Source organism: Lygodium microphyllum, chromosome 11, assembly GCF_053477565.2.
Source record: "Lygodium microphyllum isolate KBCC chromosome 11, Lygodium_microphyllum_v1.1.10, whole genome shotgun sequence".
In the NCBI taxonomy this organism is placed as follows: Eukaryota; Viridiplantae; Streptophyta; class Polypodiopsida; order Schizaeales; family Lygodiaceae; genus Lygodium; species Lygodium microphyllum.
In genome coordinates, this window is record NC_141145.1 from 50,627,072 (window position 1) to 50,652,942 (window position 25,871).

The following is a 25,871-nucleotide window of genomic DNA, read 5'->3' on the forward strand; positions in this document are numbered from 1 at the left end:
AAAATGTGATGTGCTGGAGTATGGTCAGTGATATACTGTAAAAGAAGCCAAGGTGGTGTACAAGACAAAATAGTGCTCACATAGGGATACAATGGGAGGATGGGATAGTATATGTCTAGTTGTGTGGTTGAATGAAACTCGTATATCTTGTTCCACCCAATTTGGTTCGATGGATAGAGTATGCCATACATCCTAGATGAAATAGTATGGGGGTAGCATTTAGACTGGGCCCTCAACTTTGTCAGCTGTTGCTTGTGTCGTTGGCGGATCCCTCCGTTTCCCCCCCCCCCCCCCCCTTTGATGTAGCATTTGTGTTTGGTACTTGTGTATCGGCAGGTGGCATGTTACTTTGATCTCCTTTGCTCTTTGGACTGCCATCCCTCTTTGTGTAGGTGTTGTGTGTGTGGTCACTATCTGGAAGAAATCAATAAGTTATGACTAGTGCCAGCTTGTAGTAGTGATGTGCAGAGCCTTGGAATCTCAACTAGGAATTGGCCCAAGTGGTTCTGGTGTGAGAACTCCATAACTAGTCTGAGTGAGCTGTCTCCTCCAAATAGCATGGGGTGCCCAGCTTAGATTATGTTGTAGGCTCTGCATCTGTAGATGTACTGCTCCTCACTCTCTACCTCCTGGCATAATCTACGGATCCACTCAGCTCTAGGGATGTGGGCTGCTCTCCCAAGCTGGTGAGAAGATACCCTAAGCTGGCCAATGGCCACTTGCCTCTCATGTGGCATGTATACATCTAGGTTCTCTCAATGAAGCCGTCCATGGTAGTCTTCATGAAGTGGTCTTTGTAGTAAGACATCTTCGGGGGAAGGGGCTGCTTGGATGATAGCCATGGTTGTATGTACATATGGTAGAGATATTGTTGCATGACCAAGTTCCGCTCTGTGTGGGAGAGGTGTATGAAGGGGGAGTCAGGATCATACTGAAATGGGGGGAAGATGGTCCATATCGATCCGATATCTTGTTAGCCATTGCTCGACCTGTGCATACCATGAAGTCTCCTGTCTTGCATGAGCTAGCTGTCTAGAGGCCTCAAAGGCTGTCCTAGGTAGTCTATCTAGATGCGTGTTATATACTCTTATGTATGAAGCTGATGGTCTAAAAGAGGGACTCCATCATCATGGGGGTGCAGCAAACTCGGCTCTAATAATCTCATGTGGTACTGAGGCTTTGCTGTGGATCATCCATAAGAGAGAGAAACAAAGATCCTATTAACGTCTTTGGGAGGCCAATTTTGGCCTATAGGACTAATTAGTTGCTGACAGCAGCAGCAAAAGACTTCCTGCTGTCCATACTATTGCTGCAAGACCTAGAGGGGAGGCTGGTAAATCATGCTTCTAGACCTAGAGGCTATGACTGTACTGTGGTGACTGGAGGAGAAAGAGTAGAGGGCTGTGATGAGAAGAAGACTGGGGGCTGGCAGGGAGAGAGAGAGAGGGAGAAGAATGCTGAGAATGCTGAACACTGAAGTGAATAAATCAGGGCAGAACATGTACAAAAGGATGTGTGCATATGTGGACAGCTGGAACCTCACACACTCTGTGTACAATTGACTGACTGATGACAACAGGCAAGGCATCTATAATTAGGCAGGAGTGGGGCCTCAAAGAGGGGCAGGTCAGCAGGTCTGCCAGGCTGCCATGTGGCAGTCCAGACTCCAACCTGCCCTGCTGCCTGTGATCTGCCCAATACACCTGCTGCTGCCCTGTCCAAAACTGACAGCAGACACTGCCCGCCCGCCTAGCCTGCCTGCCTGTCCAGGATGTGTCCATCCTCTAACAGGAGGACCAGCTCGTGGCTATGAGGATTTTCAGTGGACCATTGCCTTTCTCAGCACGGGATAGCATGTGAGCATTAGTACTACTACAAACTTCGTAGGCATACTGGACAGAAGACCGTACATGGGAGTTAATCATATTAGCATCATAGCTAGTATATATGGACAGCGAGATGCAGTCATGCCATTGAGCAGCAGAACATTTCTGTTTTTGAGACTGTCTCTGGGTCATGGATGGAGATTATTGAGTATCTAAGAGAGATGGAAGAGGATCTAAGAAGGCTTTCAGCACACGGAGAGGTGCCTTCTATCTATCTGAGACACAAGCACCTTCTTTCATTTGGGACCTCACTTTGAATGGCTCTACAGGCCTTCAGGTGGTTATTCTATAGAAATTTGAGTAGATGTTCCCTTGGGAACTCAAGCTTGGGAGGGTCTTTCCTTCTGCTTATTTATATGTTATCATTATAGGGTTGTATTGCATATTTCTAGCTGAGTTGTTTCTAGGCTGGGGGGGGGGGAAATGTTCTAGAGAAATTGATGGTTTAGTATTTCCAAGACCAAAGTTGTGCCATCTATGAAGTAGGTATAGTCAATTAGTTGATAGATTGCTTTGAATTTAGTAAGGTGAATCTTTCTCTTTCTAGTAATGCCTGCCTTCAACTGTTGATCCTTGATTTGTTATCAAGGCAAGGCATCTTGATAATGGCTTTAGTTAGGTATATATGTGGCCTTACAATTGTACTTACTGATTTCCAGGCACTGGCTTAGCACCATCCAAGATATTCACCTCATATGTTGCTATTGTTAACAACATTCTTCATAGGCTACGCTTCCCGAAGTTTCTGATAGTGGTGCGTGAAGATCTTGGAGAAGAGGTATTTTTTCATTTCAAAGTATGAGGGTACACACAAACTGAAGCATTAGCAATGTGAAATTTTCTTTCTTTCTTCGTGTTCCTTTGTTTGATTTATATGCATGAATTGTGTTTCGATTATAACCTTGCCTTATTCACACATACTCTCAATCTCTCATTCTGCTTTGGTACTATAACCACTTGTGAGATCCATTTGCATTATTCCATGGGTAAGTGGTGCAGCTTCTAATAATGAGCTAATCTGCTGCATCAAAGCCCCTTGGTTCATTGCACCTAACATTGTTATGCATTTTAGGTCTAAAAATCTCCTCCATCTCAATGTGACGCTTCAATTCCTTGGCTTCTCTCTTTTGCTTGTAATCAGTAGCCAAAAACGTAGGATAGTGGTACACATGGTTTTATGTTCAATCCTCTCTGCTTGTGTTAAATCCTCTGCTATCCTGCTTCTCACATGTATTTGACCTGTCATGACCTTGTCACTGTTGTGGTGAAATTCAACTATAGGGTCAATTGGAACAATCCGCCATCATCTTCTCTTCAGTCCTGAGGACTCTTCCGAAGAATCTTTAAAATGGTAATTTGAGCTGGATTCAGAATCTGGACAGTCCTGTATGTGCCTCATAAACTTCATAGTCCTGATTTCATATATCACAGTCCTAGCTCTTGCTGTATTGTGTATTATCAACAATCCTGCGTTCTAGTCCTATATATCATGGGTAGCGAGAAGGCAGTGCCTCCCTAGAATGATTGGGTAAGGATGCTCACTACAAGCATCACAGAGAAGTCTACAGGACATTTGATCCCTGTGATTGCAACCTTCAACCCTTGCACTATTCCCAAGTATCTCACCTTTTGTGGCTATTATCTGTGGTCGCCCTAGATACTTGAGCCCTCAATCTTCTTGTAGTACTTTGTCACCCATCACACAAACCTAGGCTATGCCATCAACATATACATGCATTGTTATATGATCTCCTAGGATTGTACATAAATAATTGGCACTAAATCCATAGACCTACTTTGGCCAACATTGATGCTCCTTCCCTTCTCCTCTTCATACCCAGGTATACAAAGTGGTAAGATTGCAAACACTGGAACACATCAAGATCTGAGTGGATATTATCTATTCTGTTTGCCAAAGCTGCCTGACTATTGTGAACCCATGCTTAAGCAATCTGAAAACTTACTTTTACAGCAGAACTAATTATCACAGTGGCTTTCTTAGCTGTCAACTTTGAAGCTGTGCTTAAACTTGATGCTTACTAGGGACTTAATTTGACAGGAACTTTCTTGGCATTCTACAAACTATGCATGCTTAATTGCCGCATTGCTGATAACTATGGTAGGCTTGATCATTGTTTTGTTGTCAATAGGCAGAAGCATTAATTGAGGGATTGCTGGAGCATGGCAGACTCTCTTTAGACCAGCTGATTCAACGGGCAGCAGCAAGATCTAACAAGGGTTAGTGACTTCTCATAGGTTAGCTCTGTTTGCTGTTTGCATTGTTTTATATGTCTGAATTCATTGTGTAAGGTCATCCTCTCAAATTATTCAGCCAAAAAAAGTGCTTGGGCTGTCCTTAATTCCAAATTTTCCAAGTCTGTTACTTGCTGGGTATGTTTGTTTCAGTTTGTGGTGGTTGTATCTGTTCATGGGTTTTGATTAAAGTGCCATTTCCTTGTGATCATTTATCTATCAAGTTGTTTATTCCATGTCGGTTTTACATGCAAAGGCTGTATCCATGATAGAAGCAATATCCTCTTGGGTGATGCAAAATACTGTTGATTATTTGCATGGCATGAATATGCACACCTTTTCTTTGTGATATTCCTCTATCTTGATTTGGAAGAAAAGAAAATGGAACCATCTGTACTGCGTTGCAGACATATCATCTTGATCTGGTTTTGCACGCGCATTATGAGCAGATGTATGAGATTGTGGTTGAAAATGTGCTGTTACCAAAGAGATGTATGAGATTGTGGAGACATATCATCTTGATCTGGTTTTACACGTGCCGTGCATTATGAGCAGATGTATGAGATTGTGGTTGAAAATGTGCTGTTACCAAAGAGTGAATGCGTGCACTGAGCATGGAACTGCAGAGCATCGTGAGAAGCAGGAGAGATTCTGCTGAAGAAAGTAGATAAATCATTTCAGTAAGGTTGTTCTTCATTGTTTTAGAATGTTGCTACTTGCTAATACAAGTATGATGAACAAGCCTTACCTTGTGCATGTTTTAAGCTCAGTTTAGACCATTCATGAAATTCAGGTCTGTGTCATGATGTTTGAGTTAGCAAAGGAAATTTTTAATGCTTGTAGATGCTGCATATACGTGGAGTATAAGTATAGCTGCTGTATTTTGACAATAAAGTACAAGCTGACTTTATTCATATGAAGTGCCTTATGAGTCCAGTGCCTTCTGTTGGAACAGATATTTGGATGGACATGGTAGAATAAGTAGTCTTATTGTTAATATATGACTTACAGGTGTCTCAGAAGTGGAACAACAACTGCGAGAGACATTTGCAACCCTTGCTCGTTCACGTTATGTTGAACGCTGTCCTGAACCTGAGCCATTTCTTCCTCCAAAACCTGCCTCTGAGACAAAGCGAACTCGTGGCTCTGCAGTAATAACTTATTGCCCATTGAAGTATATCTTTCTATGGAAATATGCTTGGATTCAGCCTTTATAATATAAGTACTCTCTGTTTTCCATAAATGTATTTCCTAGTAATCAAGTTATATTTTCTGAATATAAACGTTTCCTTGTGGGTAGTTAAGAAATTAAAGAAAGAGAAGCTAGATGTGAACCCTTGAAGCATGGAATACAATTTGAAACCAGCCTTCGTAAGTAATCTCAAGGGTAGTGATTATAAAATAACTTGTATATACATGAAATAAATCAGCAAATAAACAAAACACTTATAGAATATGAGCTCTTGCATGGTAGACCACACATAATAGGCCCCAAAGGTTGGTGCTCCTTTCGGTATTTCTTTATCATTATTCAAAGCTTGCATAAATCACAAGTGTCTTGTTGTCACAAACCAACACATTCTTGATGCCAGTGATTCCCATGTGCCTTACTTTTGAATTAGCCTAGACTTGTCTCTAGCGTGGTGTCCTTAGTTGCTCTCACCAACCTTGATCAAATGTGCAACAAATCTGTCCATTCAGATAGATAAGTGTAATACACAAGAATACATGCAGTCCTTAGTCCATCCATGTTGATAAGTGTAATGCACAAGAATACATGATGTCCTTAGCCCAATTGACCTGTAAAAGTGACATTGGAGATGAAAATCTGGTCCCACATTGTTGCTCACTACCAAAATGTATAATACATGCAACTCTTAGTTTCAAACCGATCCAACTTGCTTTATGAAGCCTTAGCCCTATTCATGCATCAATCCTAGTGCTTTACCTTAACCTTGCATGCCCAATTTACTATTGAACTGAGTAAATCTAGACCTGCATTTTAGATTTGAATTGTTGCCACAACAAACTAGAATTCAATTCATGCCCAAAAACAAAGGGCAATTGCTTTGATTTTTGCAATATGTATTCCATTAGGTATTGCCTTGCATTTTCCTAATTTTCACATGTATATTCTCCAATAAAATGGCTGAATTTCTATGATTTCATGCGGCACAATTGATTCATAGGTGCACAATGACTTGTTACCTTTAATATTAGCCTCCAACCAACTGTAGAGTGTTTCAAAATGCATTTAAACACTTCAGCTTGCCAAACCTAAAAAATGATGGTTAGTATTTGAGCCTAATTTCATGGAGCATTTTCCTAGACAGTTGTCTTGTATAGTTTCCATACAATCCTACATTGTTCCTCTCATAAATAGAGGGATTTCTCCTGATGAAATTATGAGAAAATCATATTCTTTGTGACAAAGTTGTCTAGAAAGTGCACTAGGTGTGAGATCTTAGAGGAGAAAGGATAGTTTACTTGTAGGGTTATAATGATCTGTTTTGTTGAGAATTAGGTAAAAATAGCAATATATCTTGCTATACATGGAGATACAAAGTTGCTAAATTGATTCCTTATGCCAAGAGGAGAAGATTGGCTATTGTTCCGACTCCATACACATCGTCATCTCATGTTCCATGATTGAAAATTGCAATTTTTGCAGCAAAGAAGATAATAATGACTGTCCTCAAACTTGTGCTTCTTAAATGAGAGAGAGGAAAATCGCAAATAGCTAAGATTAAGATTCTAAATGAGTAACTTGTTGCTTCTTAATTTAATCTCATTTTTAATTAAAGGTTGATTAGTGACTTAGCCATTAATCATAAGTGAGCTCCTCATTGGATCAAACTTAAGCTTAGGGCTTGCTTTATAACTTAAGTGAGTTGCTTATGGGACAAAACTTTCAAATGATTATAAAACCTAGGTGTAAACTTTAAATTAATGAAAGTTTCGTATTGCACCTTGTTTCTTTTGCTCCGCCCTTGTACCACACAGCCTATATACTTGTCCACTACATATTCTAGTGTCAAATTCTTCATTGTTGGTGCAATGGTCACCATGCCAAGAGCTAGGGGTACCAAAATTAGAGTTCATTTTTAAGTAAATCATTAAATCTATTTCTTATTCTAGTGATATAAGTTTAATCACTTTATTTACGCTATTATCTTCTATTATTTTGAATGTTGCATTGCAAAAAACTTTTATTGTAAATTTGAGCCCCATTGGTTTTATATAGACGTTCATATATCTTTCTTTCTTTCTCTCTTGATTCTCTCTCTCTCTCTCTCTCTCTCTCAATTGAAGAATGGAGGAATGAGAAAGCAACCATGCTAATAGAAATTCAACGATTAAAAGAGGGGATTGTGGCATTGAAGAGCATCGGACGAGAGGAAGAAGAGATCCAAGAGGACATGATCACTGCCATAAAGAAAGAAATCTCCAAAGTAGTGCTCGTTAAGCTTGAGGCCATGCAACAAGGGTAGGTGGAGGGTGAAGAAGAATATAAAAATGATGGCTGACTTACTAGGATTGAGACAGAGTACAGGACAGATTGAGTGCAAAGTTCAGAGTAGGAAGAGTGAGTAGGAGTGAGAGCACGACACACAAAGAGTTTTGGTACAATGACAGGGGTGTACCACTTTAGGTTTTGATAATATATATAAAGTACAAGTGTAAGGGTCCGTTCATAGCCGAACACAGTAAAAGGCATGGTGAGCCTTTATTTCCAACAATCTCCCACCTGAAGGCAACGTGCTTGAAGGTAGAGAAAAGAATAAGCTAAGTATATGTATGTGCAAAGCTGAAATACACATATACTATCTAATCCCCATCATCTGGCGGCAGTGAACAAACCGCTCTGCTGGAAGATCCTTTGTGAGAAGGTCTACAGGGTTATCATCTGTATGTACCTTGATGAGCTCAATGCTCTTGCTGTCAAGTACATCCTTGATAAAATGATACTTCACTTGTGTGTGCTTCGTATTTGCATGAAAGACAGGATTCCGTGCTAGCATGATAGTACTCTGATTGTCACAATGGAGGATAGGAACCTTTGTAATATCAAGCTTTCTCACTAGACGTGAAAGCTATAAAGCCTCTTTGCATGCCTCAGTGGCAACCACATACTTTCCCTCTGTAGTAGACAATACAACACACTTTCGCAGCTTGGATATCTAAGAGATTGCTCCACTTGTGAATGTGAACATATATCTTGAAGCAGACTTTTTGTAGTTAGGATAATCAGCATAGTCTGCATCCGTGAAGCCAATAACAAATGAATTCTGCTTACCAAAGCGGATACACAAATCCTTTGTGCCCTTAAGGTATCTCATGATATCCTTCACTGCTTTTCAATGCTTTTTGCAAGGATATGCCATGTACCTGCTAACCACTCCCATTGCAAATGCAATGTCAGGACGTGTAGCAACCATAGCGTACATCAAGGTACCAATAGCTTAAGCATAAGGTATCTTGGCCATCTCAGCCTTTCCATCATGAGATGTAGGGTTGTCATCTGCACTAAGTTTCACGTATGGAGACAATGGTACACCAGTGGCTTTTCCCCTCTCCATATTAAAACGCTGCAAAACCTTAGTGACATACTCTTGCTGTGATAGATAAAGAAGACTCTTCGATTTGTCCTTGAGTATACACATGCCAAGAATGTGATTGGCCTCACCAAGATCCTTCATATCAAAGCTATTGTGTAAACTCTGCTTCAAGGAGTCCAAGGCATGAACATCCCTGCTTGCAATCAGCATGTCATCCATATACAAAACCAAGAGAATAAGGCTGCCATCTGTTGCCTTCTTGGTGTATAAGCAGTGATCAACTTGAGAGCGATATAATCCCTAAGATTGTATAAACGTATCAAATTTATGATACCATTTGCATGGTACCTGAAACTCTTGTTGAGTTTACATACCATATGCTCTTTCCCCTTTGCAACAAAGCCCTCAGGTTGCTGCATATAGATCTCCTCATGTAGATCACCATGTAAGAAAGCTGTTTTAACATCTATCTATATGAGTTCCATATCCTCAGATGTAACCAAGCCCAAGATGGTTTGCAAAGTAGTCATTTTGACTACAGGAGAAAAGATTTCATTAAAATCAATTCCATGTTCTTGCTCTTACCCTTTAGCAACCAGTTGTGCCTTGTACTTTGGCAAAGAACCAGAAGCGACTTTCATTTGGTAAACCCATTTGCATAGTAACACTTTCTGTCCTTTAGGCAAATGCAACAAATCTCAAGTGTCATTTTTCATGAGAGATTTCATCTCTGATAATATTGCCTTGTGCCATTTCTTGCTATCTTTTCTGAAGCATGACGGCTCACCACAATTTGTCAACATGACATAGTCAGCCACATAATTGACACTAGGAACAAGCCTATTTGGCTGTCTTTGCACTCTGGTCAACCTATGGACCCAATGGTCAAGATTTGCTGGATGTTCAGCCTACAAATTTGCATTAACAGCTTGCTGTTCTGTAGGTTCAGCATGTTGTACAATTGGTTTTAGTTGTTCCAAAGGTATCTATTCTTACTGAATTTGTGGTACATCATGGGCAAGATCTTGTTGATCGTTTTCAGTATTATTCCTCGCATTTTCAAGGACATTTTTAGCAGGTAATTGTTGTTGCCTAATGGGTATTCTTTGCTGTCCTATCATCGGTACATCCTCTTGGAATACAACCCTTTTGATCTCCTATGTCTGTTTGGGCTGTTTGCGCATGCGATCTTCCTTGAAGATAACATCTTTGCTACGTACTACTTTTCTTTTCTCGGGATCCCATAATCAATACCCCTTTTCACCTTCATCACCATATCCTAGGAAAATACATTTATAGGACTTTGGCTCAAGTTTGCTGCGTTCTTCCTTGTGAATGTGCATAAATGCCTCGTAGCAAAACACTCTTAAGTGAGCATACGACGGTAGCTTACTCAACCACGCTTCTTGAGGGACTCTTCCTCTCTTCAAACATCCAAAGACCTATTTGGTGATGGATTAATCAAGTGTACGGCTGTCATAACAGCCTCTGCCCAAAATCCATGAGATAAAGTAGCATGTGATAGCATTGTACGGACCTTGTCTTGAATGGTCTTGTTCATACGCTCTGCAACACCATTTTGGGGTGGATTGTGAGGGGCGATGAGCTCCCTTTCAATCCCTTTGCTGTCACAAAAATTCTAAAAGGCTTTGGACACATACTCCCCGCCATTGTCAGAGCGAAGACACTTTAATGTCTTGCCAGTTTGATTTTCAGCAAGTGCCAGTAAATTTTTTAATTTATCCAAGGCCTCGTCTTTGCGACAGATTGGATAAACCCATACTTTGCACGTGGCATCATCAACAAAGGTAATGAAATATTTCTTTTTCCCTAGAGATAACCATGGCATTTGACATACATTTGAATGTACCAACTCTAAGGGTGAAGACTTTAGAAAAAGAGATTTCTTATGTGATGTTTAAGCATGCTTACCATAAATACAATGATCACACTGTTCAAAATCAGCATACCTCAAAGACGGCAAATAACCCTTGCGAGAAAGCACTTTCATTCCAATTTGACTCATGTGTCCCAATTGGCTATGTCACCAAAGAAACACTTGGCTGCTCGGTTATGGCGACTACATAGTGACGCATGCTAGGTACATGCAAAGGATACAAAGTATCACTTTTGGAGCCCTTGGCAACAATGCGAGACCCCTTATAAATTTTTCATTTGCTATCCCTAAAGGTGGTGTGATAGCCTTCATCATCTAGCTGCCCTGTGCTTATCAAGCTCTTCTTGAGTTGAGGTATATGCCTTACATTATGCAAAACAAACATGGAGCCATGTTGAAATTCTAGTTTCACACTGCCAATGCCTGTAATTTTACATGCATAGTTATCCCCCAAGTGGACAACACCACATGCACCACCATTGTAGTCAGAAAACCACTCATGATGTGGTGTGCATGAAAAGACACACTTGAATCAAGTATCCAAGTGTGCATGTCATCCTCAGAATGTGCAATCAATGCATGTGCACTTAAAGAAGAAGCAAGAAGTACATCACTGTCACTATCATTCTCATGAGTGACTACATTTACCTCTTCTATTTTCACATTGCTCTTTTTTGTAGGCTCGCTGTTTTTTTCTTAGTCTTGTTGTCTTCAGTGTTTTTGTTTTTTTGCCTTTCTCTTTCTTCAATTGAAAATAGTCTCATTTGTAGTGCCCTTTCTTGCCACAATGATGACACTCCACATTTTTGCCATGAGACTTGCTGTGTGCTCTATTTTCAGAATTGCCCTTTTGCTGAAATCTGTCTCTAGTGTGCAATACATTAGAAGAACTCTCCACATCAGAATATAACAACTGAGCATTTGAGTTACTCAAAGCTTTCCTGAAAGTATTCAAACTTCAGGGAAAGTGCATAGCAAGAAGGTAGCTTTGAACTCATCATCAATATGGAAATCCAAAGTAATCAGCTGACTGAAAATGGAATTGAACTAGTTCAAATGTACAGACATAGTTGTACCTTCCTTCATCCGAAAGTCCATTAACTTTTTCAGCCAATAAACCTTACTGGCTGTACTTTTTTGAGCATACAATTCTTCAAGTCTTTGCCACATTAAATATGCTGAATTTAGCTTCTCAATGTTAAAGAGCAAGTTGTGTGACATTGAGAGCTCAATGGTAGAGCATGCCAGCTCATCCAAATCATCCCATTTTTCTTGTTCCATATCTACTGGTTTTATTCCCTTCATTTCGATAGGCTTCACCTATTTCTTCTGCACCAAGACATTGTAGCACGTTTTTGCCATATTGCAAAATTATGTGCACCCTCAAGCTTCTTGATGTGCAAAAGATTGCTACTATAGCCATAATTTGCAATACTAAATTAACTCAAGAGTCACCAAATGCAAGCCCAAATGTCACACAAGTGACCATGGTACACTGCAAGTACCAACCAGCAATGAAAAATCAAAAGATTGTAGAAATTTCAGATCTGCAAATAGATTTTCAGAATTAGAGAGTGTCTACTGTTGCACTTCACAAGCAATTATAGCCAAATTCAGAGGTCAAGGCACCAATTACATGTGAAATCCCCAAAATTTGAGTACAATTTTTGCTCCAAAAGCATTCACGAGCACAAATTTGATAGTTTCAGTCAAAAGTCCCAAATTTTCAAAAGGAAATGTGTCTAGATTGCATCAATACATGTATCCAAGTGCATATACGAGACAATTGTTGTACAAAGTGAAGGAATTTTACAAAGCTCCAATTTTCTTGGGTCCAGTGTGTACGAATTTTAGTGAAATTGAAGAAATTTCACTAAAATGTGAAAAACCCCAGAATTTCTCGAGTAAATATGCACCAAATTTGCAATTTCTGAGTTAGATTGTCTTCTATTGCATCAAAGTCCCCAAACTTGGGAAAAGCTCCAAATTTCTGGGTCAAAATTGCCCACTGTGCTTGTGCATACGAACACTCAGCAAAGGGAAGAAGAAAAATTGCAGAAAATAATAAAAAATTGGCAAAAAATTTGTGTTACGTGTTGCTTGCTATCTACGTTGCCTTCGTCAGCTGACTGTCTCGCTTTCGTCGACTGTTGGACCCATGTGCGTGCGCTGTTGCCTGTCGCCTCTGATTTGCGCGCTTGCGCCGTTGCTTGTCGCCTCTAACTTGTGCGCTTGCACACGCGACTGCCGCCTGATGTGCTCCGTCTAGTCGCCCGCTTGCCTGCACATCACGTGTTGTGACTGTCAGTTGTCTTCTGCCCTTAGCTCACCTGTGACAACTGACTAATTGCCAGACTGCCTCTAACCTCGCTTTAATACCGGTTTGATGGCCGACTTGCTAGGATCGAGACAAAGTACAGGACAGATTGAGTGCATAGTTCAGAGTAGGAAGAGCGAGCAGGAGTGAGAGCACGGCACACAAATTGTTTTGGTACAATGATGGGGGTGTACTACTTTAGGTTTTGATAATATATATAAAGTATAAGTGTAAGGGTCAGTTCACACCCGAACACAGTAAAAGACATGGTGAGCCTTTATTCTCAACTAAAAAAGGAGGTGGAAAAGGACAACCAAAAAGAGGAGGTACACATTGTCAATGCCATGTTGGAGGAAGAGAGGATGAGGCAAGCTAGGGGACTAAACATATGGGTAAATGGCATACGCGAGAAGGGGAACTCATTGCCCGAGGAGGATGGTAAGAATTTGTGCATATGCCTCAGATATAAAGAGGAAGAAACACTCCCGTTTACAAAATCCTGGAGAGTTGGGAAGGAATAGCAAAAATGCACACTCATCCTTAGGTTTCGGGATGAAATGGAGGGGATGGTCTTCATGAGGAAGAAAGCCATACTATGCGACTCCCAAGGGATCCCATCTACCTGGATGATGACCTTACTAGGATGTAGGTGGAGCATAGGCGCGCAAGCATACTCAAAATAATCAAGGCTAGGAAGAAGGCCAGAAGGCAGTATATAGAGATGGTCGAGTCATCATTGATGGGGCAAGGCAGTTGAATAGGGAAATGCGGCTTGTGAGGCAAAAATCTCAGAGATAGGAATGACAGTATGGAACTATAACAGCTCATTATGGATGGACCCAAGGAGGATGGAGGAGGTGATGGAGAAGAATGAGCGGATTTTAATCACAAAGATACACACTAGTCTCGAGAGGGGCTGCCTAGAGTACAGAATATGTATGGGAGTCCACTTATAGGAGCTACATAAGACATTAGGGCACCACACAAGGATTAGGAGAAGTGACGATGTTGATTAGAGAAGAGCTACATGATAAGAGTTCGCAACGGAAAGAGAAAAGTGAACACGGAGAGAAGAAGGAGACAAAGAGAGAATGTAGGAGAAAGAAGGAACAATGTGATTGCAGTGGCTGAAGGTACAAGGTTGCAACAGTTAGCCCCAACACGTAGCTCTATGCATTAGTGTGGGTGAAAGATGGTAGCAAGGGGATGGGAGAATGAGGGTTGGCTGATCACAAAGGAGAAATAATGGATAATGAAAGTGGAAAAATCCTAAATATGATCAAACCCCTAAAAATAGCCAAGAGTGCCCAAAAAGAAATGCACTAATGTCACCTCCATCTAAAGTGTCTAAAATACATAAAATGAGAGACAAATACAATGTTAGAGCTCTTAATGTCCTCGTCTGACTTTGTAAGTATGGGGAAGAACGTGAGAATGATAATACTTTGAACTTAATCAACTTGATCAATTATCACCATGAAAGAGAGAGAGAGAGAGAGAGAGAGAGAGAGAGAGAGTCGACATTGGAAAGGCTAATAAAATATGGCATATTCAAGATAGCCAAAAGAAGTGGCATGAAAGATTTATCCAACTCTAGAAGTTTAAGATTTCTTATCAGGGTAAAGTTTTCATATGGAGATTGCTTATTGGAGGTCTTAACTGGGGATGTGTTGCGTGCTCGCAAGATCTCTCGTGGTCCCTGTGTGTTTTGTACTACATGCGATGAGACATTGCATCATCTCTTCGTCTCTTGTGCTGTTGCTCGATAGATTTGGAGTTTTGTTTCCTGTGTGTGGTTCTCAGTGATTCAACAATGGATATCAACTCGTTCATGGATTATGGAAAGGTTGTCTTCTATGTTCACCTTGCAATCGGATCATTCGTGCCTTTTCCATTTTCTTAGTTGGATAGCTCTGTGGCATATTTGGCGTACTTGGAATGTCTTCATTTTTTATTCTGTCTCAGGTATCCATGGTCATGTGGCCCGTGTTTGTGGTCTATTGTTATGGCAAATCTCCTCTATGGTTTCAATTGAGGTGGTTTTTCTTGACATTGCTGCTCCTTGGCTAGATATTGTTCGCTCCACTTCGGCTATCCTTTCTGTGTGATATTTGTGTTTTATGGTCTTAGTGGCCTTTCGGCTTGATTTGTGTTTGTTTTATTTTTCTTAGTTGACTTGATGGTATTGCCATTTAATTCAACTATCTTTACGAAAAAAAAGAGAGTTGGCACCTCGTTGCGAGGGGAACCCATTTCTCCCCCTTTACAGTAATTTATTGAAACAAACCTCGAGCATCGAGTGCTTGAATCATATATAAAATGATCGATTTGTTGTAATTTTGAAAATTAGGGTATTGAAATCCTAATTTCTGCAAAGTCCAGATAGCAAGATGAATTTTTTTTTTAGTGCTTGGATTAGATCAAACTAAGTAGAAAATGCTTCTTGGATGAGAGAGAGATTGGAGAGTCCAAAGCATATGGCTGAAATTTTAGCATGAGAGCTTATTCCAAATGAAGAGAGAGACCTTTAATATATAGGTGTGGGGCTTGGGTGCTCAAAAGTAAAAAGTAGAGGCTACAAGTGATAAGTGTAAGGATACTTATCTCTTCAAAATGACATATCCTCTTCTAGATGTCACATGTCACTTTTCTAAAAAAAGAAGTTTCCAAACCTTCTACTCTAAAAATCTCTCAAGTGGTTAAGAATTTGAGATAACTATCGAAGATATAATTATTCCTTGCCAAATTTAGCTTTTGGAGAGCTTCATCATATAGATTCACCAGTTCATGGTTTGTTTCTTCGATCATGAGTGTTTGGTTTCACTTTTTGAAATCACTTATTATATAGGCTTCTAGTTAATGTGACTATCCGAGTGTAAAAGTCTTAGTCATTTGAGCTTTTTGGTCAATTTGACCGTCTGACTAAACTTTTAATTTCTCTTGGGTATCTCATCAATGACGACCCAAATATAATTATAGGGCATTCCAGCCATTGACTACTCTTAAATAGAAAGATAAACATTTAATCATATTTTGAAACACTTAAATAATACAAATCGCCTTTCAAAGTATACGAGTATCAAATTAATTTGGAATCATTGAGTCAATATATCTTGGTAACAATTAATATACAAAAGGTTTGTTACATTCCCCCCTCTTGAAATCCGTCTTGTTTTGTTAAATTTCAGCCACACGTAATCTTCTTCGTATAAAATCAATTGCTTTCGATGCTTATTTGTTGTTTTCATTGTTTTTCATGAGATCTTTGGATAGCTCATCTAACTTCGACGAAAGCTGTATCCATATCACGTAAGAACTCATCGGCATGAAATACATCATCCTTTGTTTTGAGAATAAGTAATAAGAGTGGTTTTTATATATGATCTCAAATAGTGCTTTACCTGTGGAAGTCTGAAGTGTGTTGTTATAGGCATATTCTACCAAAAGGTAAATACTTTTTCCATTATTGGTTGGCTTGATGGCAATAGCAGAATATCTGATATTGTGAGACAGGCTATCTCACTTTGATAATTTGTTTGAGGATAATAAGAAAAAGAAAATGTAAGCTTTGCATCCAAATTTTCAAAAAGAGATCGCTAAAAGAGACTAGTGGTTCGTGGATCTCTATCACCCATGATGGATTGTTGTAATCTATGATACTTAAAAGATTTGTTGAATAAATATTCTAGCCATATGTTAAGACTTGATAGTCTTCTTGATTGGAATGAAATGAGCTTGTTTGCTAAACTTATAAATAACGATCTATATGCTATCATTGCCGTTTGTTGATTTTGGCAAGCCAAAATAAAATCCATAGCAATGCTTTCCTAAGATTGGCTCAGAATTTGTAATGGTTGTAAAAGTGTTGCATGTTTTTGATAATCAAACTTAAATCTTTTGGTACAAATGTCTTGACGAAGACTTGGCTAAAAGAAATACATTTCAAGTGCCTTGGTTATGGCCAAAATACCATGATGAGCCATGTAAGGAGCTGCATGATATTCTTTCATTACTTTAGGCATGAAATCTCTAGTAACACAACTTATTCTCCATTAAAAGAAATCTATCTTTGATAACATAAGAGTTTACCCTTTTACTAAGTTCTAAATGCTCGCAGATGATTTTAAAATCTTCATCAGAAGTATATATGGCTCTCATACTAGTGAAATTTGTATGATGAATCATGGACATTATATAAGTCCGAGGTCTTCTTGATAGGGCATCATCTACCTTGTTTTGCTTCCCAAAAATATGTATTATGTGAAAGTTAAATTAAGCTAAATAATTGGCCCATCGAATATGCTTCTCATAAATCTTTGATTGGTTGAGAAAATGTCTAAGACTGTCATGGTCTGTCTTGATGAGAAATTATCCATCTAAAAGATAGTGTCTTCAATCTTTGAAAGCTTGAATGATGGCCATTAACTCCTTTTTATAGGTAATAACATTCTTCTTTGCATTTTGCAACCTTCTGCTTGTATATGCAACTGTATGTCCTTTTGGTTTAAGATTGCACCAATGCAATTTGCGGAAGCATTATATTTCACAAAGATAGGTTTCGACAAATTAGCTATAATCAAAACAAGTCCTTTGCTGATATAGAACTTTAGAGCTTCAAAAGCTTCCTTTTCTAGTTTGGTCCATTGGGATGCCATGACTTTCTTGGTTAAATTATGTAATGGTCTAAGATATAGCCATTGCAAACCATTTAATGAATCTCATGTAATAAGAGCATAATCCCAAGAAACTTCAAACTTCATGAACACTAGTCAATTTTAGCCATTTTACGATAGTCTTGACTTTTTCTGGATCCATTCGAATCCGATATTTGGATACAATATGGCCCAAGTAGTGAATCTCTTCTAGGAAAAATTCACTCTTTTTGCCATTCATATAAAGTTTGTGTTTGTGGAGTTTTTGAAACACTATTTTCAAATGTTGCTTATGCTCTTCTTCATCTTTTAAATGAATTAAAATATCATCAAAGAAAGTATACATAAAGGTTCTTTTCATCATTGTATTAAAGGTTGCAGGAGTATTAGTAAGACCAAATGGTAGCACAAGAAACTCATACAAACCAAAAGTTGTCTTGAATGCTATTTTATGAATATCTTAAGGAGCAATCCTTATCTGATGGTAGCCACTCTTTAAGTCAATCTGACTGAATGGGAAACCTATTTCGAATTGTAACTTTGTTGAGGGACTTGTAGTCCACACACATGTGCCAAGATCCATATTTCTTTTGCACTAAGAGGGTTGGAGAGCAAAAATGTGAGAAATTGGGTTTTATTAGACCCTTTTGCAAGAGCTCATTCACTTGCTTCATAATCTCCTCTTGTTGTGTTGGACTTGTAGTCCACACACATGTGCCAAGATCCATATTTCTTTTGCACTAAGAGGGTTGGAGAGCAAAAATGTGAGAAATTGGGTTTTATTAGACCCTTTTGCAAGAGCTCATTCACTTGCTTCATAATCTCCTCTTGTTGTGTTGGACTCGCATATTTTGGTGGCCTATTTAGAGGTGAGTTCCCAAGAATGAGATCAATATGATGATCTTTTGGCCTCTATAGTGGTCACTCGTTAAGTAAAGTGTTTGTAAAACAATCTTTATACTCCTTTAAGAAACTCATTCGGTCCTCGTTCATATTTGAGAGAAACTCTTCAATTCTAGACTTTGTTAGAATCTTTGGCAAAAATCAAGTACGAGGAAATAGACTTTTTCATTGCTTTACAAATTGGTATATGTGATAAGATGGGAATAGAGTTTCCTTCCACTCCCACATCATTTTACCCTTGAAAGGGAATCTAAACTTATTTTGATTCCAATCAATTGTTGGATCTATTTTTCTATGCCAAGGTATTTCTAATACAACATCATAATGACCAAGATCTCTCATTACAAAACTCTCATGATTTACATAATCTCTTGTCTCAATTCGTAGTTTCCTCAGAATGGGATGGATATAATGATATGTAGCCCCTGTATCAAAATGAATGAGAATAGGTTGATAAGCAATCTTACCCCTAGCTATAAAAAGCTGTTGCAAGGATTGCTTAGGTACAACATTTGTATGAGGTGCCTTTTGGGGCTGGTTTTCCTTTTTAGCCTCATTAGGACATTGACTAGCCATGCGTCCTTTTTCTCCACAAAGAGAAACATCGTCCTTCTCTTCTATATTTTGCGGACTGCTAATATGTTAGCTTCTTTTTGGATGGCAAAGGTGGTCTATCTCCATCCTTATGCTTTGGTTCTTGTTTATCTGACTTCTTTTGGTCAAACATCTTGGTCTTCTTTCTTTGTGATTTTTCTTTTGAGGCTTTACCAAGCATCCATGGCATATGTAGTCCTTCAGCTTTAGAGGCCGCATCTTGGGCTACTTCCAAAGTATCAAGCTTTGTCATCTTGATAACTCGCTCATCTCCATATCGGAAGGAACTTCATTAAGAGATGTAAATTTAAGAGAAACAAGTGCAAACTTGTTGATATATGTTTCAACATTGTCTCCATGGCTTTGCTTTAGCTCATTTCATTCTTATTGGATATTGGCTCCAAAGGATGTAGGGCAGAAACTTCTTGTTGAACATCTTTTAAACTCTTTCCAAGACTTGGGTTCCTTTCCGTGTTGAATAACTTTGAGCCATCAATTTAAAGTAGCATCCTTCAGACGCATTTTAACTATCCTAATTTTTAATTTTTTTGTATAATCTTCACCACCAAAAGTAGCATCAAATTATCTAGTAAAAGACATAGCTTTTTGAGAATCTCTCTTACCATAGAAAACATTAAACTTGACACTTTTCTCTCGAGGCTTGAAGTCTCTTTTAGGATAGTTTTCCTTTGCTAAAAGTATATTTGGAGATTCAACTACCATGGAAATAGACGGTGCTTTGACTTTCTCCTTGTCCTTCTCCATGGAGGGATTTTTGGGACAAGAGGAGATAGCTTGTGTATGATGAGACTTTGAAGTCACCGCTTGGGTGGATCCTTGAATGATAGGTGATATGCTATCTTTCATAGACTTAGTTGCATCAATAACATTGATACCTTTCATGTTGAGATAGGTCTTCGTAGTTGTAATACTATCTCTCTCAAGAGCCTTCTCAGTAAGTAAATCTTCAAAGACATTCGCTTCAGCGTGTGCTTTAGTCCTTCTCTCCATTAAATCAATTTTTAGATCGGTTTTCAACTCCTTGTATCTTTGTATCTTCTCATAATCAGAGAAGCATACAGACATAGAGTGTCGGGAGTCTTTCGGTTGGTCACCAAAATTCTCCCCTTTATCTCTTGACACGGTGAGAAAGTTCGGCCCAAAGATCTTATCACCTAGAAAAGTTCTTGCAAAAAAAAAGTGCTTGATCTGATACCAATGTAAGCAAGGTGAAGAATGTGAGAATGACAATACTTTGAACTAAACCAACTCGATCAACTATCACCATGAAAATGAGAGAGAGAGAGAGAGAGAGAGAGAGAGAGAGAGAGAGAGAGAGAGAGAGAGATGAAATGAAATGATATATTAACGTCTACAAAAGGCCAAAATGACCTATGAGACCATGAGTTACAATCATGTGTATGATGGTAAAACTGTCTGGGCAAAATATGTGTGTAGCACAAAGCAAAATAAGAAAGGAAACTAACTATAGCTATGTGTAAAACATAGAGCTCTATCTAGTAACAATGAGCTCCAAATGATACAATCTCATGTGGGTATGGAGGACCTAGCTCTAGCCCAAGCAATAATCCCTTGTATCTGCCTATGAAGGTATCGTCGATGTCTGTGCTGAGGCCTAGGACGTCTGGATCGGCTAAGCTGAATGGCTCGATCAATCAGTACTCCTTGTGTGTGTGTGGATTGTGGCGGTGAGAGAGGCTCTTGTGTGGACATGGCTGTAACTATATTGAAGTCTTCTGAGTCTCCTTTGCAAAGAAGTCTGTAAGCTGCCTTTGTGAAGGGCCTCGATGTCTTGGGGCAGCTGTACTCCTGAGGCGCATGTCATGAAGCTGTCGTATCTCAAGAAGAAAGAGATCAAGGCATCGCTGATCGGTAAAATTCATGACTCTAGATAGTGGTCCAAATCCGTCTCTAAAGAGACAATGGAAACAACCACGGACCTCATAATACGCTGGGCAGCGGCAAACATAATGGTCCTCTGTCTCTGACTCTAATTGGCATATTTGACATATGTGCTCCTCTAGTGGGAGAGGGAAACTGGCCACTTCCTTATTATAGGAATTTATTGAAACAAATCACAGGCATCGAGTGCCTGAACCATATACAAAAAGGCTGATTTGTTACAATTTTGAAAATTAGAGATTTAAAACCCTAATTTTTGCAAACTCCAGACAGTAAGCTGATTTTCCTCTTTAGTGCTTGGATTAGATCAAACTAAGTAGAAAGTGCTTCTTGGATGAGAGATAGATAGGAGAGTGTAAAGTAAGTGACTGAAATTTCAGCATGAGAGCTTATTCCAAATGAAGAGAGAGGCCTTTAATATATAGGTGTGGGGCTTAGGTGCTCAAAAGTGGAAAGTAGAGGCTACAAATGACGTGTTTGCTGAAATTGACAAGTATAGGGACATTTGTCTCTTCAAAATGACACATGTCCTCTTTTAGATGCCACATGTCACTTTTCTAGAGAAATAAGCTTCCAAACCTTTTACTCTAAAAATCTCTCAAATGGTTAAAAATTTGAGGTAGCTGTTGAATAAATAATTGTTCATTGCAAAATTTCAGAGCTGTTGATGAGAACAAAATTTCCATTTGAGTAACTTTCAAAAATAGTAACCTCCTATATTTTAGGAGTTGCCAAATTTAGCTTCTCGAGAGCTTCATTATATAGGTTTAGCGGTTCATGGTTTGTTTATTTGATTATATATATTTAGTTTCACTTTTTAAAACCACTCATTATATGGGCTTCTAGTCAATGTGATTATCTAAGTGTAAAAGTCTTAGTTATTTGAGTTTTTTGGTCAATCTGATTGTTTGACTAAACTTTTCATTTCTTTTGGGCATCTCGTCAATGACGACTCAAGTATAATTATAAGGCATTATGGCCATTGGCCACCCTTAAATAGAAAGATGAATATTTAATCATATTTTGGAATACTTAAATAATACAAATCGCCTTTCAAAGTACATGAGCATTAAATTAAAAGTCTTAGTCATTTGAGCTTTTTAGTCAATCTGACTGTCTGACTAAACTTTTCATTTCTCTTGGGCATCTCGTCAATAACGACTGAAGTATAATTATAGCGCGTTCTAGCCATTGACCACCCTTAAATAGAAAGATGAATATTTAATCATATTTTGAAACACTTAAATAATACAAATCACCTTTCAAAGTATATGAGCATAAAATTAAGTTGAAATCATTGAACCAATATGTCTTGGTAACAATTGATATACAAAAGGTTTGTTACAGACTTAGATTGAGGCTCACAAGCAAGAGATGACTACACAAGATATACATAACTGCTAGCACCCCTCTCTAATCTTGGATGTGATGGAGGGTCAAAAGAAATGCGGATCCGAGGGTGGCAAGAAGAGTGTCAATGTGGATGAAGTCCATCGATAAAGAAAGCCAACCGAGTAAGCCCCCCTTTTCATAGAAAAATCTGATCAAACAGAAGGCTACCAAAAGGCAATGGACACGGAGAGGCCTTAAACAGGTCACTCTTAAAAACACTAATTGGGGATGGGTGAGCCAAGCCTTGAATCCAGCGATAAGATGATAGTGAGGAACTATTGAAGGTGCCATAAGCTGCAAATAAACAATAGGGACCAAGGGCCAAGTAGCAAGGGATGGTGGCTCGATGACGAAGAAAAGATATTGGTGCATAAAAGAAAGGCCTAAAGTAGATTGGAAACCCTGAAGAAACTCTTGATGATCCTCGGGAGCCACCGATATCGTTTCCTTTTGAAAGGGATGGGAGATATGAGGGAACCACCAAAGAAGATGGTGGGAGATGGGATGGAACGTGTGGGTTAAATGATACACGATCGAGAACGTGTGCGGCAATAGAAAGCTGCCTTGGAGTGCCTTGTACAATGGAAGGGGAATGGAGCATAGATAGCTCCATACCTTGCCAACCTGTCACAAAAGTGACTCATGTAGAAGAATCCTTAACATAGATGGCTGACTCGGTGAAGACAATGTGGGTCTTGAGTCTAGGAAGGGCATAAACTGAGAGGAGAGGGAAGCCCGAGTTTGGAATATGTATAGCCTTGGAAACAAAGCTCAATGGATGGTTAGACAATGGAGGCAAGGTGCTAATACCACTAATAGGCATTGAAGAGATGTCACTAGTAGTGACGATACCCTCTGACGGATGGAGATCTTACAACAAATCACATCGGGGAGTTCTATGACTCGATGCACCACTATCAATGAGCCAAGGCTGCTCAGAAGACAAGACAATCAAAGAAGGCTCTTCCACCTGAAAAATATGTAGAAACATTGACTCGGTAGTAATAGTGGGTTATGAAGAAGATGTAGATGAAGGCTCCAATGTAGATACACCCTTTGCTCTTGGACGAAGATAAGGATATTTCCTACATTCCTCCGGATGCGAGGTCTTCCCACAATGAGGACACGTGGGATATCCTCTACGCTTCCCCATAAAATATGTATCAGAGGCGGAAGACGACTCTAACTTCTTCCTCTTCCCTTTCTTCTACTTGGCTTGTTCTACACTTGGAGATAAAGCTGCATAAATACGGCCATGTGCACGGGCTCCGCAAGAATTTGTCTCAATGTGACGTGCATCCTGCTCAAGCACCAAGGGGACTAGTCTCTCCCAAGTGAGAGTCTCTTGGAGGCAATGAGAAGTGAGAAGACTGGTGTAGAATACATCATATGTCAGTGACGGAACATGCGAGAGAAGTGTCATAGCTAGGTCCTTCGAAGGAATGCCCGTACCAAGGAATGAAAGCTCATTCCGAAGCTCCTTCATGCTATGGATGTGATCCCTCATCGTAGGGGAATTTGTGACAAAAAGTTGTCATTGCTTCAACTCGAGAGATAATTGATGCCCAAATGTTTGTAGCTAGAAGAGAGATGCCAATCTCCTCCAAACCTCTACGGCAGTGCGAATACATCTAACATGCACGAACACATAATTTGTAGAACTCAAAAGGAGAATAGAGCAGACTCTAGCATTCAATTGATCCCATGAAGCTGTTGAAGTGGCAGTCACACCATCATGAGGATCCACCGTAGGTTGGGATATATGGACAGTAACAAAATTCTAAAGGTTATAGTCGTCGAGGAGACACTCCATGTTGCATGACCATAGAGGGTAGTTTGTCCCATCCAGCTTGTCAGATGTGGACAGAGAGGGTAGAGGCCTTGAAAGAATATAATGGGAAAGAGTGATAGGATGGTGGACGGTCTGAATGATCTTGAACCATGTGATCTCCCATAGCATACACGTTGGCCATAGATGCCCTTCAATAAGTATTTGCAAGAAAACAAAGATGTTGCAACTAGGGTGTACTCCACCTGTATGGGGTTCATTGATCTGTGACGGGTCAACAAAAGATGTATCTGCAGCAGTGTAGAGGGGGAGTATTCGAGCGGAGAGAGATGACTCAATGCTAAGCAGAGAGGGGCAGATCTACAAAATGCAGATATGGCTGCAATAAATGCAATCAAAGCAGGTAGAAAACTTGTTGCCTGGCTAGAAAAGGGTCCACCTGGCAAAGAAAGTGATCGTGGCAATAAAAGTCAACAAAAAAGAGTCTGTCTGCATGAAAAACAGGCCGCCCAGCAAAGAACAATGCTGCCATCCATCCATAAAGGCTGCCACCCTGCAGAAAGGAGGCTTTCCATTAGCAAAATGTAGAATTAGAGGGGGGCTGCCTGCAAAAAATGCAGGGCTTGTTCATGTAGCAAGTGTTCCAGAGGCTGCCTGCAGAAAAACGCAGGTGATATAGGGGCTTATTCTAGAAGACCCAAAAACGCAGCAGCTGTGGGATTTGCCTTAAAAAATGTAGGGTCGCCTGGTAGAAGTTGCCCAGGTATAGATTGAAGCCTCCTAGCTTGCTAGAAGCTGCACGAGGCCAAAAATGAAAATCTGCCGTGGTATACGCAGTAGTAAAGGGTTGGAAATAGGCAGCAGTTCCCTGTTTAACTCCAAATGCAAGGCCTGCAGCATGTGTAGAAGGCACCCAACAAGTTTCGTTGCGGACAGCATGTTCCTCTTTGAGATTTCCGGCTTCCACACGTGGCTTTGATACCATGTGATAGTGTGCAATGAAAAGATGAAAGTGAACACGAAGAGGAGACAAAGAGAGAACGTAGGAGAGAGAAGAAACAATGTGACTGCAATGGCTGAAGGTACAAGGCTACAACATTCAGTCGTAACACACAGCTCTACACGTCTGTGTGGGCGTCAGATGGTAGCAGCAGGATGAGAGAATGAGGAGGGCTGGCTGATCATGAAGGATGAATGATGAATAATGAAAGTGGGAGGGCAAGCTGCCTATACATAGGCAAAAAAATGGAAAACCCTAAATACGGTCAAACCCCTAAAAATAGCCAAACGTGCCCAAAAAGAAATGCACTAATGTGCCTTTCATCTAAAGTGTCTAAAACACAAAATGAGGGACAAATACAATGTTAGAGCTCCTAATGTCCTCGTTTGACTCAAACTGAGGCTCACAAGTAGGAGATGACCACACAAGTCACATGACTGCTAACAGATGCTATATATTGCCCTTTGCTACTAACCCCCATAGGGCTGAGATATGCTATTGGGGAGCCACAATAGTAGGAGGGAGAGGGAGATGGAGGAGGAGAGTCCCCTTTTATAGATGTATCTAGTGAGATCGTACACTACTCTAGCCTAGGGGAGATTCTCCTAGTCGGAGATTTTAATGTAAGGACGTAGAGTAGACAATGCTATATATATGATTTTGAGACTACTGGTGATGGATGAAGAGAAAACATACTCATACAGGA

At 39.7% G+C, this 25,871-nt stretch overlaps 1 protein-coding gene across 2 annotated transcripts in view; it reads left to right on the plus strand.

The window, feature by feature from the left end:
* LOC148028803 (RNA polymerase III subunit RPC82 family protein) overlaps window positions 1–25,871 on the plus strand; it is a 165,607-nt gene that overhangs the window by 65,654 nt on the left and 74,082 nt on the right. For both annotated transcript variants that reach the window (XM_087687594.1, XM_087687593.1), the window contains exons 3-5: window positions 2,546–2,664; window positions 4,037–4,124; window positions 5,151–5,290. In XM_087687594.1, the coding sequence (XP_087543720.1) occupies window positions 2,546–2,664; window positions 4,037–4,124; window positions 5,151–5,290 (347 nt within the window). The remainder of the gene's footprint in view (window positions 1–2,545; window positions 2,665–4,036; window positions 4,125–5,150; window positions 5,291–25,871) is intronic.